Source organism: Carassius gibelio, chromosome B6 (genome assembly GCF_023724105.1).
Source record: "Carassius gibelio isolate Cgi1373 ecotype wild population from Czech Republic chromosome B6, carGib1.2-hapl.c, whole genome shotgun sequence".
In the NCBI taxonomy this organism is placed as follows: Eukaryota; Metazoa; Chordata; class Actinopteri; order Cypriniformes; family Cyprinidae; genus Carassius; species Carassius gibelio.
In genome coordinates this window covers 1865752-1883845 of record NC_068401.1, presented here as the reverse complement: position 1 = coordinate 1883845, position 18094 = coordinate 1865752, and the positions used below count along the sequence as shown (strand labels likewise).

Below are 18094 nucleotides of genomic sequence, written 5' to 3'. Positions count from 1 at the left end.
TGCCAAGAATGCATAACTTGAAAATCATCAAAGTAAACAACAACCTAAGTTTAGTGTTGAATTAATTAATAGTTTGCAAACACAATCTTTTTAGATCTTTTAGTATCTTTAGGAAGGTGTTTATGTGAAATCACCTGCTGGAGACAAAACTGAAACCTACCTGATAAAATCTTGTGTTTTGAATGCAAAGCATTGAGGTAGATGCAAAACAAATGCAAGCCTGGGTAACAGTGTGGCTGAGGTTGCAAGACCGGTGAAGACCTGTTGTTCAACGACACTACATCTCACTTGGCAGAGCAAAGGGTGCAAAACTCATGCAAACATGACATGCTGCATTTAAAGATTGACTGTGGAGAGACTAGCTGATATACAAGAGAATAAAAGGATGCATAGCACGACTTACTGAGAAACACAGGTCCTGATTTTAAATGGAGTCATCTGTTCTCAACCTCATGTCTGTTTGATCAACTAGCAAACAGTGGAACTCCATATGATATTTACATGCATGTAGTTCTCTCTGCATGCACTTATAAGCATCACCTCCATTTTTAACACAGTAAATAATTAAATAGCATGCAATAAATGATGTTTTTTTTGCAACACTTTATTTTACGTCGTCCTTGTTACACATTACACATGAACAGTACTTACTATTATAATAACAGTAAATTATGCATAGATACGTGCAAGTAACCCTAACCTTATGGCAAAGTACATGTAGTAAATTAATATTACTGTCTTTCAATGTATAATTACAGTGTAACAAGAACACCTTTAAATAACGATCACCTTTAAGTTTATTGTTTTATTACATTATGCATGTTTACTGTGCAGAATACTGTTGGAGTCTCTTTTTTATTTTATTTTTGTATGGTTACAGGGAGTTTCTCTCTGCATTATCTCGAAGGTCGTCTGATAAAGGCGTTTCCTGATTAATCGTCTCGCTCTGCAGGAATCATTTGGCTTGATTTGAGGGAAATCAATTTTATTTCTGATGCTCGTTAGTCACTGGTTCGTACCGTGACACACAGAAGCACAGGTTAAACAGGATGTAGATGTTTATTTAAGGGAAGGTTTGGAGCGAGGATGATGATGATAAAATGATTTAAAGGGTGATTATAGGCTGATACATCAGGAACGGCTTCACTTTCTTCTGTACCTACAACGACACATAAAAGACTTGAGATGAGACAACAGGCAAAAACACTGTTTCTTATATTAAACCATCAAGACATTAAGATAAAACAGAGCTAAAATAGATTTATTTTCCAACTTGAAATAATTGCAAACACGTTTAAAATAGCTTCAGAGAATTTAAATTCCAGAATAAAATATTTGTGTATTTTCATAAAGTATTTAAAATACCCTTTTCCTTATCACACTCCATGCATGTAGAAGGAAAAAAAAAGATTCTCAATGCAGTAATTTATCAGTGCCAGTATTAAATATATTATTAAATTAAAATCAAAAGCGCAACAAAATGCATAAATACATTTTACCTTGTTAATCTTTTGTAATTGCAATAAATTGCATGATTTATTCAATTTTTTTACTTTGTTTTCCACTACATTTAATTTCAAGGTATTTTATTTTATATTTTATAATTTACTTTAATATAGCAACGTAATTTAAATCCCCCATAATACCCAAATGATGCATTATAGTGTTTTTACATCAGTCTGTTTCCATTGACTGCTCTGTTAATTGAAATAAAAGTCTGACCATACTAAAAATGTCTTTTTTGTTGCATGCATATCTAAAGGGGAGTTGATTGTAATAAATCTCACCTGGCCTTTGACTTGAAGTGTCCTCCTTTCTTGTTAGGAATGCCGAGTCTCTTCCTGTCCTCGAAGGTCGGCCTAGACAGAGGAATCAGTGTTAGACTCGGAGACAAACACACAAAGCCTTGAACTCTTGAGTATCACACACACCCGGCTCTGTACTGCTTCAGAGTTTTCTTGCTGGTGTTCGTGAGCTCCTTGTCAAACACAGACTTCTTCTTGCCGCCCTTGTCTTTGGAAACTGGGAGAAGAAAGTTTAAGGAGTCAGGAATTGAATTCAAAGGCATGTTTTCTAAAGCTCAAGTGTTCATCTGCTGACCTTTCTTCACAGGTTCTTCTTCAGGAATGGCTCTGGCGCGCTTCGGCTTGCGATCACGTTTGGCGACTCGTTCGGCGTACATCTGAGACTTCAGCACCTCGAACTGAGCTCGCTCCTCCGCCTGACACACACACACACACACACGTTAAACATTCAAACACACAGATCTGATGCAGCATGCAGTGCTAGAACTCTTTGATGATTTTGCTAATTTAATTTGTGATGTGCATTAGTGATGCACAAAGCCAGGTCATAAAAGCATAAAGTAAAAAAGAGAGTTTGATGAAATAATCTCACCGTTAACTCTTTCTTCTTGCCCTGTTTCAGGAACTGAGCACGCTTCTTCTTTCCTCTCAGAGCCAAATCAAAATCCTGCAGCGCTTTAGTCACTTTATGACAAAGAACAGGAAAAATTAAAGTGTGTGATGAGATGAAAAATGCAAACACACACAAACAATTATTAAAATATTAAATACACGGAGAAATGACGTGTGCTACGTGTTCACAATCGTACTTAGTTTTTTGATAAAGTACTTTTATTCATCAAGGATGCATTAAATTGACAGTAATGCCATTTATAATGTTACAAAAAGACTGAAAAACAAAATGTAGCATCATTTCCAACTAAAATATTGAGCAGAACACCTGTGTTCAACATTGAATGATAATAATCTTCATGTTTCTTGAGCAGTAAATCATCATATTATTCTGATTTCTGAAGATCATGTGACACTGAAGACTGGAGGAATGATGCTGAAAATACAGCGGAGCATCACAGAAATAAATTACACTTTAACACAGATTCACACAGAAAACATTTCTTTCAAATTAAAATAATATTTCACAATTTTACTGCACGTTTTATTAAATAAATGCGGTCTTAGTGAGCAGAAGAGACCACTTTCAACAAATTCAACTCACTGCGCTCTTTCTTTCTCTCCTCGTGCGTTTGGAACCAGGTTCTTGGCGCCTGTTTCTCGTCTGCAGCCTGAGTTAACCTCTTCTGAGCTGAACTGATCTGAACAACAACAGAAAGATGAAACACACACACACACACACACACACACACACACATCCGGGTTACTACAGGAGCCAAAGTGTGTTAAATCATACATTAATACAAGTGACTCTTTGAAATAAACAGACCTGCGCCTCTGAATGAGCCATTTCCTTTTCCTCCTTCTCCAAGCGTAATACAGCGTACACGTCCTTCTCCAGCTTCTCAATCAGATCCCGAAACTTGAGGATGACCTCTGAGAGACGGCCAGAGAACACACTTTAACAACAGAGTCATCTCTGATACAAAACAATGCATTACATGAGAGCGTTTCAACGGATGAGGACTTTTAGCAGATTTTCAGATCCTTATGATTTTCAGGGATTCTGCAGGTTTTGTGGAGACACTTTTTAAGACCATGCAAAGACACTTTAAGGAACACAGTAAGTTGCATTAACAAAACATCGACTGAAATGAGTTTAAACAGCTTTGCACTCAACCATTCGAATATTGAAATGCTTTTAATGCACTTTCTGATCACTCCAGAAAAAAAAAAAAAAATCATGCTCTTTCTGTCATTTTTTTTTTTTATGCAAATGTCTGAAGACTCTTAAATCAGGTTACATTCACTTGAGAAGCAAGTTTTCATTCCTCATTGGGAAGTATTTGTTTTAAAAAAACTCAATTTTATTAAATTTCTCAGCTAAAAAAGACTTAATTATGCTTCTCAAGTAACTGCATCTTGATTTAAGAATGTTAAAATATTTGTATGGGACAACATCAAAAATGTATTGCCATAAATTCATGAATTTAAGACTAATTAAGATGTGTTAAAACCCGTGGATTTTGACGGATGTGCAAAGAACCATTCAGACAGGTTTATAAAGTGCATGCATTTAGCAGACGCTTTTATCCAAAGCGATTTACAGTGCATTCAGTATAAAATGTTTTACCTAACGTGTTCTCTGGGAATCGAACCCACAATCTTTTGCGATGCTATGCAAAAGCTCTACCACTGAGCCACAGGAACACCATTACCTTGAGGAATGACTCGAGCTTTGACGGCGGTTTTGGCTTTTTTAACAATCTCTTTCAGCATCTTCCTCTCGGTCTCCCCCACGAGGGACACGGATCGTCCCACTTTCCCGGCGCGAGCCGTTCGGCCCACCCTGTGCACGTAATGCTTCACAGTGTTGGGCATGGTGAAGTTTATCACCTGCAAACACACGTGCATTTCAGACCGCGTTCTCCGGGGTTTCACCGACAAAGATATTAGATGCAAACCCACCGTCTTGACTCCGTCTATATCCAGACCTCTGGCAGCGACGTCTGTAGCCACTAAAATATCAATCTGCTCGTCCTTGAAACGCCTGAAACACCAGGATGTTGTTCATGCAGCAGTCTATTCAAGGCAATCCTTTGCGTTTCTTTAAATGCATGAAACTCACTTCAGACTTTCCAATCTCTGCGTCTGCGACAGGTTTCCGTGAAGCTCGCCGACCTTTAACCCCATCAGGCCCAGCAGGATGTGCATGCGGTGAGCCTGCTTCTTCGTCTGAGTGAAGAGCATCACGTGATCCTGAAAGGTTCTGGTCAGGAGAGCTGCGGACGAGGACTGGATTTAATAAATGCGTTTCAGAATTAAACTAAATCTGAGAACAAATTAGTCCAGGTTTGACTCTGTTCCAAACCCTAGTGCGCTGCCTAACTAGACAGCATTTTTTAGACATCATAAGTTAACTTTGATGACTCTTCAAAACATTTGCAGCACAATTGTTTGGTTCTGGCCACTGAAACTGCATTGTATTGTTTTTTTCAAATGATTTAAATTTAAACAAATACTACAATCACTAAAACTAAACATAAAATTAAAGCTGAAGAGAAAAATAAAAAACAAATAAAAGTCTAAACAAATAGATTACAAAGTAAAAAAAACAAATACAGTTTAAACTGAAGTTAATCCTAAAATAATAGAAAAAAAAAATTAGCACATACAATTGCTGAAACCTGAAGAAAAGCAATTAAATAATTTTAGGTTGAAGTATTAAAATTACTTTTATTAAACATACTAACATTTTTAAGTTTAAGTACTAAACTTATTTAACAAAATAAAATAAAATTACAAATATATCTTAAAAAATATATTACAAATATATAATATATTAATATATATACTAAAAAAAAATACACTAAAAAAAAAAACACTGACTGCAATTAGTTAAAAATTATTTTCCTCAAAGATAATGGACAGTTTTATAGGAAAGATACCTTATAAATATATTTTAATATTTTTATTTAAAAAAAAAATAATTTTAAATTTAAATTTTCTAATTTTAGGTTGAAGTATTAAAATTACTTTTATTAAAGGTACTAACATTTTTAAGTTTAAGTACTAAACTTATTTAACAAACAAATATATATATAAAAACAATTAAATTAAACAATATTATATACAAAAAAAAACACTGACTGCAATACGCTCAAAATATTTCAAGGAAAGATACATTATAAATATATTTTAATATTTTTTATTTACATTTTTTGATTGTAAATAGCTCAACAATTTGAAAAGAGCACATTCATAAGTGATCATGCATTTTTATTTTTATGCTAAGAGGAGCACAGTAACGCCAGACTCTACTGGAATCATTGTGAGTGTTTCGTGTGGATCACAAGTGATTTACCATCAATGAAAAGCACTAGAGAGCTGTCACATCACCCTAAGCAGACAGCAGACCAGCGAGGCCACTAATTAGGGCACCTTACCTGCAACGATCGCCTCTCGGTCTCCTTCTTTATTGGGTCTGATCCTCACAAACTCCTGTCGGAGATACGGAGCCACGTCTGTGTTACTGTTCACAAAGATCCTCACCGGCTGCTTCAGCGACACGGACGCCAGATCCTTCACCTGAGGAGAAACGAGGAAAACACGCCGATGAAGAGCTGTTCTACTAACAGGCAGAGCCAAAAATAACATTATATACGGCACACGACCCATATGATGGTTAAATAAGCTTTTGTCAATGAGCAAATTATAGAAATAAATCCTGATTTCTAATAATGACCTAATCAAACTGATGGAAATAATCAATAATGTCTGATATTGATATGATCAGTGGTGCAAGCGTTTGGAACGGAATGTTTTTTATGAGAAAACAAGACGATCTCAATTTTTTTTTTGTCAGTAGAGAAACAAAACAATTTTTTTTAAATGCATTTGTGCATTTTAATGCATTATTTTTTTTTTTATTAATGTACATATTTTATATGCATTTTATATATTTTGATATAGTTATTCGTTGATTTGATTTATATCCATCTATCTTTCTTTCTTATATTTTCACTGGTACATCCAATGTTTGGAGCTGATATATAAAGATATTTATGGATAAACAAGTTAGTCAGCAAATAAATTATGCTTTTTAAATTGGTATTATGCTATTTATTTAGTTTCATTTTTTGCATTTATTTATTCCTTTATTTCATGCATTTATTTAAAATATTTACATTTCTATATTAATTTATTTGGATGGATTTGTATCACTTTTTACTCTTATTACTTGCATGATAACCTGATTTCGATACAAAGCATTGAGTGAAGTGCAGTCATCACCTCTTCACTCATGGTGGCCGAGAACAGCATGGTCTGTCTCTGATAGGAGCACATCCTGATGATCTCCTTCATCTGCTCCTCGAAGTACTCGTCCAGCATCCTGAGCAAAGACACGTGTGTAAATAACCAGCCGAGCACTGAGCACGTCTCACCTGTGGCTCTCACCTGTCGGCCTCGTCTAGGATGAGGATCTCGATCTGACTGAGCTCAAACGAGGGCGTGTTGTGCAGATGGTCAATCAAGCGTCCAGGTGTAGCGATCAGGACGTCTGGCCCCGCCCTCAGCGCCGCCTCCTGAGACTTCAGGTCCAGCCCACCTGACAGACACATCACAAACATCTCACAACACTTCCTGCATTCGTTTCTTACAGTACATCCACTGCCTCATTATATTCCAAAACCTACAAGTGTCTCATTTTAACATGTGAAAGACAGAACTAAAGCAACAGGGCCGCTCATAAGCTCATAAAACAACTTAAATATAAGATTAAATACTTGAAATAAATGCAGTCTTGACAAATCAACTATATTTAATAAGTAGAAGTTGAAGCAATAAATTACTAAACCAAAAACTGATATAAAACTGAACTGATTTATAAAAAAATAATACAATATAAAATTAGCACATAGAACTGCAGAAAAAAAAAAACAACAACTAAAAATTAGAAATCTAATATTTTTTTTTTTAGTACTAAAATTACTTTTAATAAAAAGGTACTAACATTTTTATGTTTAGGTTTGAGTACTAAACTTATTTCACAAATTGAAATAAAATATAATTAGATTTGTTTAAATAAATTAGCTTAAAAATATTAAATTACACTTAAAGTTTAGGTTGAAGAACTAAAATATTTTTTATATACAAAATATTAATTATAAATGACAAAAGCACATTACTAATATAAAAAAAACATCTAGAGTTGTTTAGAAAATAAATTAAGCTAAAAAATAATTTAATAAATAATTTAATATTTAAATTTAAAAAATTGAACTAAAAAGAGATGCAAATTTAAAAAAAGCTAAATAGAAATGTTTGAAGAACATGAAATAAAAAAAATATTTAAAAAAGTAATAAAAATGGCAAGAACACATAACAGTATTACTCACTAAAATAAATAAATACATATGTAAAAATTACTTTTTAGTAAAAGTACTAAAATGGTAAAATTTTGGTCGAAGTACTAAAATGAAAGAAAATGCTTAAATATATATAAAAAAAATGACAAAAGCACATAATTACTAATACTTTTAAATTAAAACATTTAAAATGATAAAAAAGCTAAAATATTACTTGAAATAAGATAATATTAAGTTAAAATATTATATTTAAAACTTAATTAGAAAGTTCCCTAAAGAAAAAGGAGAAAAAAAGAAGCTAAACAGAATCAAAAATAGGTCAAAATTAAAAAAAATTTAAAACTTTTTTTCAAGTTTAGAATGAAGTAATAAAAAAACTAAAACAAATTTAAAAATGTAATATATATATATATATATATATATATATATATATATATATATATATATATATATATATATATATATATATATATAAAAGACATGCACATTTGTACATTAAATTGTTGTATAATACTTTTTTATTAAATTAATTAATTAATTAAATATGGATGAATAGTACAGAAGCTGAAGCGTACCGACGGCCAGACAGGTGCTGATGCTGGTGAACTGAGCCAGCTGGCGAGCGACCGAGTGCACCTGGATGCCCAGCTCTCGGGTCGGCACCAGAACCAGCACACGGGTCACCTGCGTCTCTCTGGGCTTGTAGATCAGACGCTCCAGCACGGGCAGCATGAAGGCCGCCGTCTTACCTGAGACACACACACCAGTCACATCCATCCACAGAAAAACTCTTTCTGGTCAAACCAATCAGACGGAGATCTCACCAGTGCCAGTGGCGGCACATGCACAGATGTCTTTTCCCAGAAGCCCCACAGGGACACAGGCTTTCTGGATGGGAGTGGGCTGCTTAAAGCCCATAGTAGAGATGGCCTAAAGAAACAAGAAAATACACTTCAGAAACCCTGTGCATGCTCAACTGAAGACCCAACACAGGGTGCACAGATCGATTCAGATGCAAATGATGATTAACATACCATTAAAACGTTAAAAATGCAACACCACATGCATGTATTCACTGTCATCAAAGCAGTAGCTCTTTACACTGCAGCCTAAATAGACATCACTACGTCAAAAACGATAACGAACATTTCAAAATAAATAAATTAAAATTAAATTAATGCATTTAGCAGACTTACAGTGCATTAAGGCTAACCATTTTTTACCTAACATGAATAAATAAAAAAATAAACTGATGCTTTTTTCAGAAAACAAAAAAAGTAATTTAAGATTAAAAAAAAATATATAAATAAACAAAAAAAAAACACAAAAGGCTGACGTCAGACTCGCCTTCAGTAAAGGTCTGGACAGATTCATATCCTGGAAGGTGAGGTTCTCATCGTACTGAGAGGCGTCTTCAAAAAACGCTTCGGGCTGGAGAGGGAGAGGGAGAGAGAGAGAGAGAGAGAGAGAGAGGGAGAGAGAGAGAGGAGTAAACACCGAGCAAACCTCCAGAAAATCCCATAAACTACAGCAGCTCAGGAGAACCCAGCCATACTCACAGTTTCTGCTGCTTTCCTCTTGCCTTTCTTCTGCTTTTCTCTCAAAGTGTCTGGAAGAAAAGAAAGAGTCGTATATATATATATAGCACAACTGTTCATAGAGAACAATAATGAAGGCTTTTGATTGACTGTCAACACACACCTGCTTTCTTGAGCACCTCTTCATCACCTGAGGAGAACTCATCTTCATCTACCTCTTCACCATCATCATCATCATCTCCACCTGATTCTTCATCATCGTCTTTATCATCATCATCATCCTCTTCATTCTCGTTTTCTGGTTTAGAGGCCAAAGCTTCCGTTTTCTTGCTTTCTTTCTGAGTTTTTTCCTGCAAATACAAAGAAATCTTTCTGAAGCATTTCAATCCCATACACAAAACCATAAAATAAAGATGTGGAAAACAACCTGGAATAAGATATCTGGTGGTCAACATTTTGGAAGTTTTTTAAGTCTGTTCTATACACATTTATTTAAGCAAAGATACAGTAAAAAAAATATGAAAATGTTTTCCAATTTAAAAAAAAAACTTTTCTATGTGAATATATGATACAATGTAATTTCAATGTAATTACAATGTTTTCCGTCTGAACGCTGAACACATCGGCTTACCTCAATCTTGCGCTTTTTCCGCACTTTCTCGATCTTTTCGTCCAGAGTAGTGGGTGCTTTCTGTAAAAGCATGAAGAAGATTATTCAGCGTGACTAACCAGATCCCCAGCCCTGAGCTGTGAAGTGAGAGTCACTCACTCTCTTCTTGAGCTGTGCCATCACGTCTGCCATGACCCAGTCCTCGCTGTACAGACCGTCCCGCTCGCCGAACTCGAACCCAGTGCTGAAGTCTCCAGTGCCACGGCCCTTCAGAGCGCGCTTCTGCTTACTCAACACGATGGGCTGCTCCTGACGACACACACACACACACACACACTTTAACACCTTTAACATGGTGCACTGATGGTATCAGACAGCAATACTACGGTACTTCAAAAGACATCATTCATCTAAGATGGTATTTGCATGTACGTACATGGTCATATTTGCATATATATGGTCATATACCATGGTACTCCCCATTAGGGATGTTCATTTTTAACCAGTTAACCGTTAATCCACCGTTAACAATTTTGACCGATTAAAACAATCAGTTAAACAGTTTTAAAAAAATTATTTAATTTCAGTCATTTATTAAAAAATTAAAAAAATGGTTTGCTGTTTTGTTTAAATGGGTTACATTTTACAAAACATTTACTAAATACCATTTTTTTTTTTGAGAGACATAAAAATAAACATACGTCGCGTAGCCTATTAATAAGTCTCATTTTATTATTTAATTTAAATTAGGCCTAATGCTGACCCTAAATGTTTACAAAAATTATAATAAACAATGTAAACATAGCTTTGCTATTTTAGTTCCCCTCACTCCACAACAAATAATTTCAATTAAAAGTAGCTTTTATATATATATATATAAGAAAAAGAATAAAAAAAATAGCCTATAAGAGGTTATAGCAAAATATACGATAAGCCAAAACGAATTAATTTAGGCTAAAATGAAACCGAAAACCAACATCTGGTCTCTTATTCGACACAAAACCAAATGTTTCCGTATTTGAATTTGAAATTATTATTTATTATAGCCTACTTCACTTGTGTTCCAATATCTAATTATTATTATTATTTATTTATTTTGCATAAGATCACACTTAACAGCACAGATTTTATTACATATTTTTAAACTGCGCTGTGTTTTTCCCCAATATGTTTGACTGACTGTATTTTATTATGATAATCAACAGAATACATTGTCTACAGACTACAGTTTTTTCCTTCTAACAGTGGAAGCAACTTCTTTTAGTCAAAGATAATCAGAATTGTAAATAGTTTGACTTTGTGTACAATCACAATAAAAACAAATCTTTGTGCGTAAAATACGCCCAAAGAAAAAATAAGATGATGCTTTCCGCCATCTGTTTCCTTTCACGCAGCACAAAAATTTACAAAAACTTTGTCTTATTTGTTCTTTTTCATAATTATTCAAGTAAAAATATATTCTAATACAGGCCTATTTACGTGTTATATAAATAGCCTAGATTTATAATGTTTTTCTCTAAAATACACACACATACAGTATATATTTACGAAATACTTACATGTATACACATTTATATTCTTATATTTTATATACAAATTAACTTAATATATAACATAACATGTTTTTCTTAAATATATACATGCATGCGTGTACTTATGTATGCATAATGGATATACACTACACATATATTTACATTTAATCATTTAGCAGACGCTTTTATCCAAAGCGACTTACAAATGAGAACAATAGAAGCAGTCAGGTCAACAAGAGAACAACAACAGTATACAAGCGCCATGACAAGTCTCAGTTAGTGTAGTATAGGACGCATAGCCAGGTAATATATATATATATATATATATATATATATATATATATATATATATATATATATATATATATATATATTATTATTATTATTATTATTATTAAATGAAAAGACAAGAAAAGGAAAAGTGCTGGTGTTAGTTGGTTAAGTGCAGGCGAAAAAGATGAGTCTTTAGATGTTTCTTGAAAATGAGTAAAGACTCAGCTGTACGAATTGAGATTGGGAGGTCATTCCACCAGCTGGGCACAGTCCAAGAAAAGGTCCGTGAGAGTGATTTTGAACTTATATATGTAAACTTTTTTTTGATGCAATTAATCGCGATTAATCGTTTGACAGCGCTACTCAAAACACGGTAAGTTACATCCTTAAACAACGTAGTACCATGATGGTGCACACCAAAAAACATAGTTTTACCATAGTTTAATGCTCAAAACAGAGCACTAACGTGGAGCATCGTCAAACAACATAATTTACCATGCTTATATACACCTCGACACATGGTAATACCACGGTAAATTCTCAAACAACGTAGCATCACCACGATACAGGCCAAAATAAAACCTCTAACATCAGTAAAGTGAACTTACGGCTTCTTCGTCAGACGCTGAGTCCGGATCGTCAGGAACTTCATCATTATCATCGATAGTTCTGATCAGATCCAGATCGGAAAACATCTTTGTGCTGCTCTCGCGAAATAAACTTCACACACTCCGAAACTATATAGAGTATATATTTACAAGTAAATCTAACTACCTAATAAAGGAGACTTTATCTTACAGTTTAAGAAATATTAAGCATATAGTTGTGTGTTTGACACACGAGCAGCGTCCAACGCTGACTTCCACACGTGCGTCGCTGAAGAGGCGGATCTGCGTCATTCTCTCACGGCTCTCGATAAGCGGCTGCAGCGGCCTCATGAGAGCACACTGACACCTATCGGCGCGGAGGACGCCTCTTCTTCTGATAAAGTACATCGTTTTAACACAAAACCACGATTAAAATTACATGAAGTCAGTTAAGACTACAGATGACTGCATATGTACTTTAGACGGTCTCTGAATAAAAAATGTCATTAAAACAATCAAAAAAGAAATAAAGAAAAAATAATAATAATATTGTTCATTGCTGTCCTTTCAGAGAAACGTTTTGAAAAGGTTTTGAGTCCCAGGATTCGTTTTACAACCGAGCAGAAAAATATATAGATAAATAAGTATAAAATATAATAAACTAGCAACTTAATTAAAAACAAAAAAAACAAGTAAAAAATTAAAATTACGCCATTTAAAACACTAACACTATTAGTCACAATAACAATTAAAACAAAAAAGGTAAAAAAAACAATTCATCTGAACATTTGCATCACGTTTACAAATGCCTCTGTGCCATTTGTCAGTGTAAATGCCAATTTGAACAATAAATTAATGTTTTTCATATCAAGGGGCTGAATTTTAAAGTGAAAGTAATAAAGTGCACAAATAAACTTCCACGAGTTTAAAAAAATAAACTAGTATATTAATATCCTATGCCTCTGAAAATGTCGAACAGAAAATCAGCTTGAAAGTTTTATTTCTTCATTAAGAGGGTGGGTCTCTAAAATTAACTTCATGCATCATCCAAACGGGTCTTTGCATCACTATACTTTCATATAAAAACTGATATATAGTGATATATTATGAATATAAAAACTCAAAAAAAAAAAAAAAAATACATTAAAATACTATAAAGTTATACAATTCTACATTTAAAACAACTATATATTTACAAAAAGCTGAATGCATAAATTATACCTCTCACAGAACTGTTAATTAGACAGATTAAAAGAACATTAGAAACACTGAAATATTAATAAACGTCATTTAGTTGCATCAGAACAATTTAATTGGCACTCGTTTAATTTTTATATCTAAAACGGTAAATATTTTGTTTAATTGGTATCAACTGAAAGCAAAACAAATGAGTCTTATTAAAACAAAATGTCAATTTGACGCTTTATTTAAAAAAGGAAGGAAATTACAAAATACAAAAAACAAACTATACAAGATCTTGCAGCCAAACTGTCCCATACAAGGAAGAGATGCACCGCAGATGTTTAAGGTCTGGGAGGATGCATGCCTGGAGGAGGAGGACCTGGGGAAACACAAAAGGACAAATTCAAAATCAAAAGCAGTTTATTTTGTTATTATTTTGTGCTATATCTAGTATTAAAGAAGAGCTGATCAGTTCACGTGCATCTGTTAAACGTCACTCCACATTAAACAGCGCCAAAACAACATTTATTGTTTGAATACTGACAGGCAGAATTTAAAGCACAATTGCGATTTATTTGGATGGAAGCAGTGTTTCAATGTTGCATCCATTAACTGAAACAGGATTCTTGGGATCAATAGTTTCATAAAAACGTTTCATAAAAACGAGAATCAATACAAACAAAAGACATCAATATTTTTACTCAGCCCTAGTATATAGACATAAGACCTAGTAAACCTAACGAAAAACTCACCTCTCATTCCAGGAGGAGGCGGCCTCATTCCAGGAGGCATTCCCATCGGAGCGCCGCGGCCGGGCGGCATTCCCATCGGCGGTCCCATGGGCGGCCGCATGCCTGGAGGAGGACCCATCATACCTGCAGCAGAGCGAGACGTGAGCACGAGGGTGAACCCTAACCATCACGCCGCATGATGCCAGCCATGTGATTCTGAGCTCAGCGTAATCCTGCTACCACTCGAGCGGACTCGTCATCAGCCTCAGAAAACATTGATGTCATCACAGCCGCCGAATCAGCACAGCCGTCAGAAACACACAGCGGCAGATCGAGACACTCACCCGGAGGAGGCGCTCCTCGGCCCATCGGAGGAGGAAGAGGTCCACCCCGGCCCGGAGGATACTGTGTGGGAGCGCCCGCTATACTGACCCCCACAGCCGTGCCCCGCCCCTGAGGGGTCATGACCTGAGACCGAGAGAGAGAAAGGACATGTTTCAGACAAGAGAAGGATGATACGGGTCACACTCTAATAAATTGAATTGTAATAAAATAACATTTATTTTTATTGCCATTTCAGCATTTACGGCGAACTTAAATTCTGAGTATGGGTCACTTCACATCTTCCTCGCAAAAACTGAGCTACAATAATACAAGAGTTACAAAAACACCAAATAAAAACTAAGAAAACCAAAAAATACAGCAGTTAAAATTGTACAAATTATTATTTATTTTTTTTATATGTGATAAATTCTAAATTATTTTCTAGTAAAATCTCACAAAAAAACTTTGAGTGAATGCACTTTAAAAACACTATATAAAATATAAATAATTAACGGATTAACTGTAAATCTAACATGGTAACAAAACTAAAATTTAAATGTTATTACAAAAAATAATATATAATATGAAAGATACATTTCAATTAAAATAAAAATTTTAATTGCATCCCAATTAAATGTTGATGTATAAAGTAGTGTAAAATATTTTAAAGAAAAAGCCAATTCAGTAAAGAACGGAATACATATAATGAAACAAAAATCTGGCTATGACTCCCAATAAGAACCGATCAAAAAAAAAATATTTCGTAAAATGTGAAAAAATTATTTATAGCTCATCCAAACAGTTTTTATTTCACTTGCACATTTTAAAAAAAATATATATTTTAACATATTGTGCATTTACAAATAATTACATTCAACAGTAAAATTCTAAAACTCTTAAACAATGGCCCACAGAAATCTCAGAATGAAAAAAATAAACAAATAACAATTAGAAGCAAAAGTCATTTTAAACTGTACCTGCTGTGATGGGCCCCCGACTCCCCTCACGGGGCCAGCGAGTCCTGCGGGCGCCTGTCCCATCGGAGCGCCGGCAGGAACGCCTCGCCCCGCAGCCCTGCCGACCCCAGGACCCCCTGCGACTCCTGCCAGCGGCACACGGGCGATGCCAGTCTGAACACAAACACCACATCACTCTCTGCACTCACACTAGGGTTGATACTAGATACAGAAATAGTAATCCTTCTCTTAAAGACGGACCACTTAACTTATAACACATACTATGTGACTACATGAGAAGCACTATGGATGATAAGTTCGCTCTTCCGCCTTGTTATTATTTTCATTCACACAGCACTATAATGTGATTTAACGTGTTAGTTTATGTCCAATACTAATGTGTAATTCACATCATCGGCATCAGACTCAGAGCAGACTCACGTCTTTAGGAGGCGGTCCTTCTACAGTCAAAGAAACCAGATTCTCTCCTCGGAGCAGAACCAGACCCAGAACCCTCTTCTCCTCTCGCTCCGGCTGCTTGGAGTTCTTGGGTCTGTGAAGGACACAGACGGGAAAATACTGATCCATGAGTATGGAATAATTTAATAGATTCTTAAAAGACAATGCACGCCTCGGAAAGCAAGATTCTTCATGAACAGCGGCGCTGTGTGAGAGGTCATGTACCTAAAATCCCCAGAGTAATGTTCAGGATGGACTTACTTGATCTTTCTGAACTCGTCGCAGTCACACAGGATCAGGTTCATGTGTTTGTCGAACGCTTTGAACGTGCCGATGAAGATTCGTCCGTCCTGAAGGATACAGCGCATCCGGAAGTCGATGTGCTGCAACATCTTACTGCTCTTACCCACCGTCTGGGAGACAAGAAAGAGTTAAAAACAACATTACAGACACACGCGCATCAAACTGACATCTACCAGTGGGAACGAATAGGACTTTTATTTTAGAATTTACTCTGTTCAAGGAACACACGTTATTCTTAATGTCCATTGTGTTTTGGAAGTTTATTTCAAAAAGAGAAATACATAAGTTAACGTGAATACCTAAAGAATGCAAATCTATTAATCAGAAAATCAAGCAATCGAAACACTATTAACTAGGACGGAAGTGAAAAGGCAAAATAAAAGTCTTCCCGGTTAACAGATTATAGGAAAGATAGTAAACAATATACTTAGACTCCGAGAACGTGCTGCAAACTTAATTTATACATTTGTATGCAAATTATTGAATCATATTAAATTATTTAAATCGAACTGTGTGCTAACAGAGCAAAAAACGACGCTCATATTAGCGTTCATTCACAGTCTAAAAACTGGATTTTAAAGAAAGATTACTGCATTTTGTTTCAGAAACAAACTATTATTATTTCTAATGCGTTTTAAATTCCTTGTTTGATTTGTTTTCGGCTGCTTTCGTCTAAGAAAATAGCAAGCTGTTTTGTCCTACGTAGAAACGACGTAACGATGACGTAAGATACACAGTTTTAATTCAGAATCTTCACTTAATCGCAGAAATATTAAGAGGGAGGTTTAATCGGACACTAATAAGGCAGATAACGAAGTCTTACCATGATTGCTGTTCGGATGACTCCGATTTTAATCGGATTCTGCCAAACTGGTTAAAAAATTGACCCGCGAACCTCCGCTGAGTCTTTTAACTGAGAGCGACGCGAAAAGAGTCCGACCGGAAACACGGAACACGATCTAAAACTGTCCGCTTCCGTCTGACGCACCTTCTGATAGTACATTTTACGATTATAATTATAATTATAATTATTATTTTTCTTTAATCAAGCTTCTTTTTAGCGAAATAAAAAAATCACTGTCACACAACATATGATCACAGAAAAAAATAAATAAATATACATACATACATACATACATTCATACATACATACATACATACATACACACACACACACACACACACATATATATATATATATATATATATATATATTAGGGGTGTAACGATACACCAATGGCACGGTTCGGTTCGGTTTACGATTTTGGAGCCACGGTTCGGTCCGGTTCGGTTCGGTTTGCTGTGGTGGCAGGGTTCATGTTCTTTAGCATTGCTGGTAAAAGGACAATAGATTCACTTAACTTAATTATAGCAACAAAATAACTTTTCTTTTTCTTTATTAACTTTGGCTTCACATTTTTAGTGCAGTCAGCATACCTGAGTAAACAAAATTTAAATAAATACTTCCAATGTAGACTAGTCAGAATAAAACATTTATCTCTGTAGTGCAGTCAGCTTATCCGAGTAAACTAAAATTAAATATATTATAAATAAAATGTATATCTTTCACCATTGATATGGAGACATTTGATATGACAAACATTACAAGGTGCAGGAGTGCCTGGCTCCACTGGAACTAACTTTCCAAACAGTTCAGAGATTGGTGCCTGTTTTGCTGGAGGATCATCACTGCTGGATGCCACATCTAACTGCTCCTCTGAGACCAATTTTCACGTCAAAGTTCAGACGCGGGCCAGGCCTACCGCCTGTTTTATACTTCTCCTTGCTTTTATATTTTAGACATCCATTAATA

General features: G+C 35.0%; 2 protein-coding genes across 2 annotated transcripts; both read right to left on the bottom strand.

The window, feature by feature from the left end:
• Positions 1-964: 964 nt before the first annotated feature.
• Positions 965-12631, bottom strand: ddx27 (DEAD (Asp-Glu-Ala-Asp) box polypeptide 27). Its single transcript, XM_052558842.1, has 21 exons — positions 12348-12631; positions 10094-10243; positions 9956-10015; positions 9488-9674; positions 9346-9395; positions 9134-9217; positions 8611-8716; positions 8362-8535; positions 6876-7026; positions 6711-6810; positions 5864-6005; positions 4546-4699; positions 4386-4467; positions 4136-4313; positions 3247-3353; positions 3022-3118; positions 2398-2489; positions 2101-2221; positions 1932-2022; positions 1788-1859; positions 965-1159 (listed from the first exon to the last, which is right to left on the bottom strand). Exons 1-21 carry the CDS (start codon positions 12432-12434, stop codon positions 1144-1146), a joined length of 2301 nt encoding a protein of 766 aa, XP_052414802.1. The 5' UTR covers positions 12435-12631; the 3' UTR covers positions 965-1143.
• A 1089-nt stretch (positions 12632-13720) lies between these two features.
• Positions 13721-17265, bottom strand: LOC127959068 (small nuclear ribonucleoprotein-associated protein B'). Its single transcript, XM_052558058.1, has 7 exons — positions 17105-17265; positions 16240-16391; positions 15961-16072; positions 15541-15693; positions 14584-14707; positions 14261-14383; positions 13721-13887 (listed from the first exon to the last, which is right to left on the bottom strand). Exons 1-7 carry the CDS (start codon positions 17105-17107, stop codon positions 13850-13852), a joined length of 705 nt encoding a protein of 234 aa, XP_052414018.1. The 5' UTR covers positions 17108-17265; the 3' UTR covers positions 13721-13849.
• Positions 17266-18094: the final 829 nt, after the last annotated feature.

Coding starts and splice junctions, on each gene's coding strand:
- ddx27 (XM_052558842.1), bottom strand. CDS start 12,434: ATGTTTTCCGATCTGGATCTGATCAGAACTATCGATGATAATGATGAA. Junction 4,468..4,545: donor CAGAGATTGGAAAGTCTGAA/GTGAGTTTCATG, acceptor CTGGTGTTTCAG/GCGTTTCAAGGACGAGCAGA. Junction 2,023..2,100: donor AGAAGAACCTGTGAAGAAAG/GTCAGCAGATGA, acceptor TTCTTCTCCCAG/TTTCCAAAGACAAGGGCGGC.
- LOC127959068 (XM_052558058.1), bottom strand. Junction 14,384..14,583: donor CCGAGGAGCGCCTCCTCCGG/GTGAGTGTCTCG, acceptor GCTCTGCTGCAG/GTATGATGGGTCCTCCTCCA. Junction 13,888..14,260: donor GCCTCCTCCTGGAATGAGAG/GTGAGTTTTTCG, acceptor GTGTTTCCCCAG/GTCCTCCTCCTCCAGGCATG.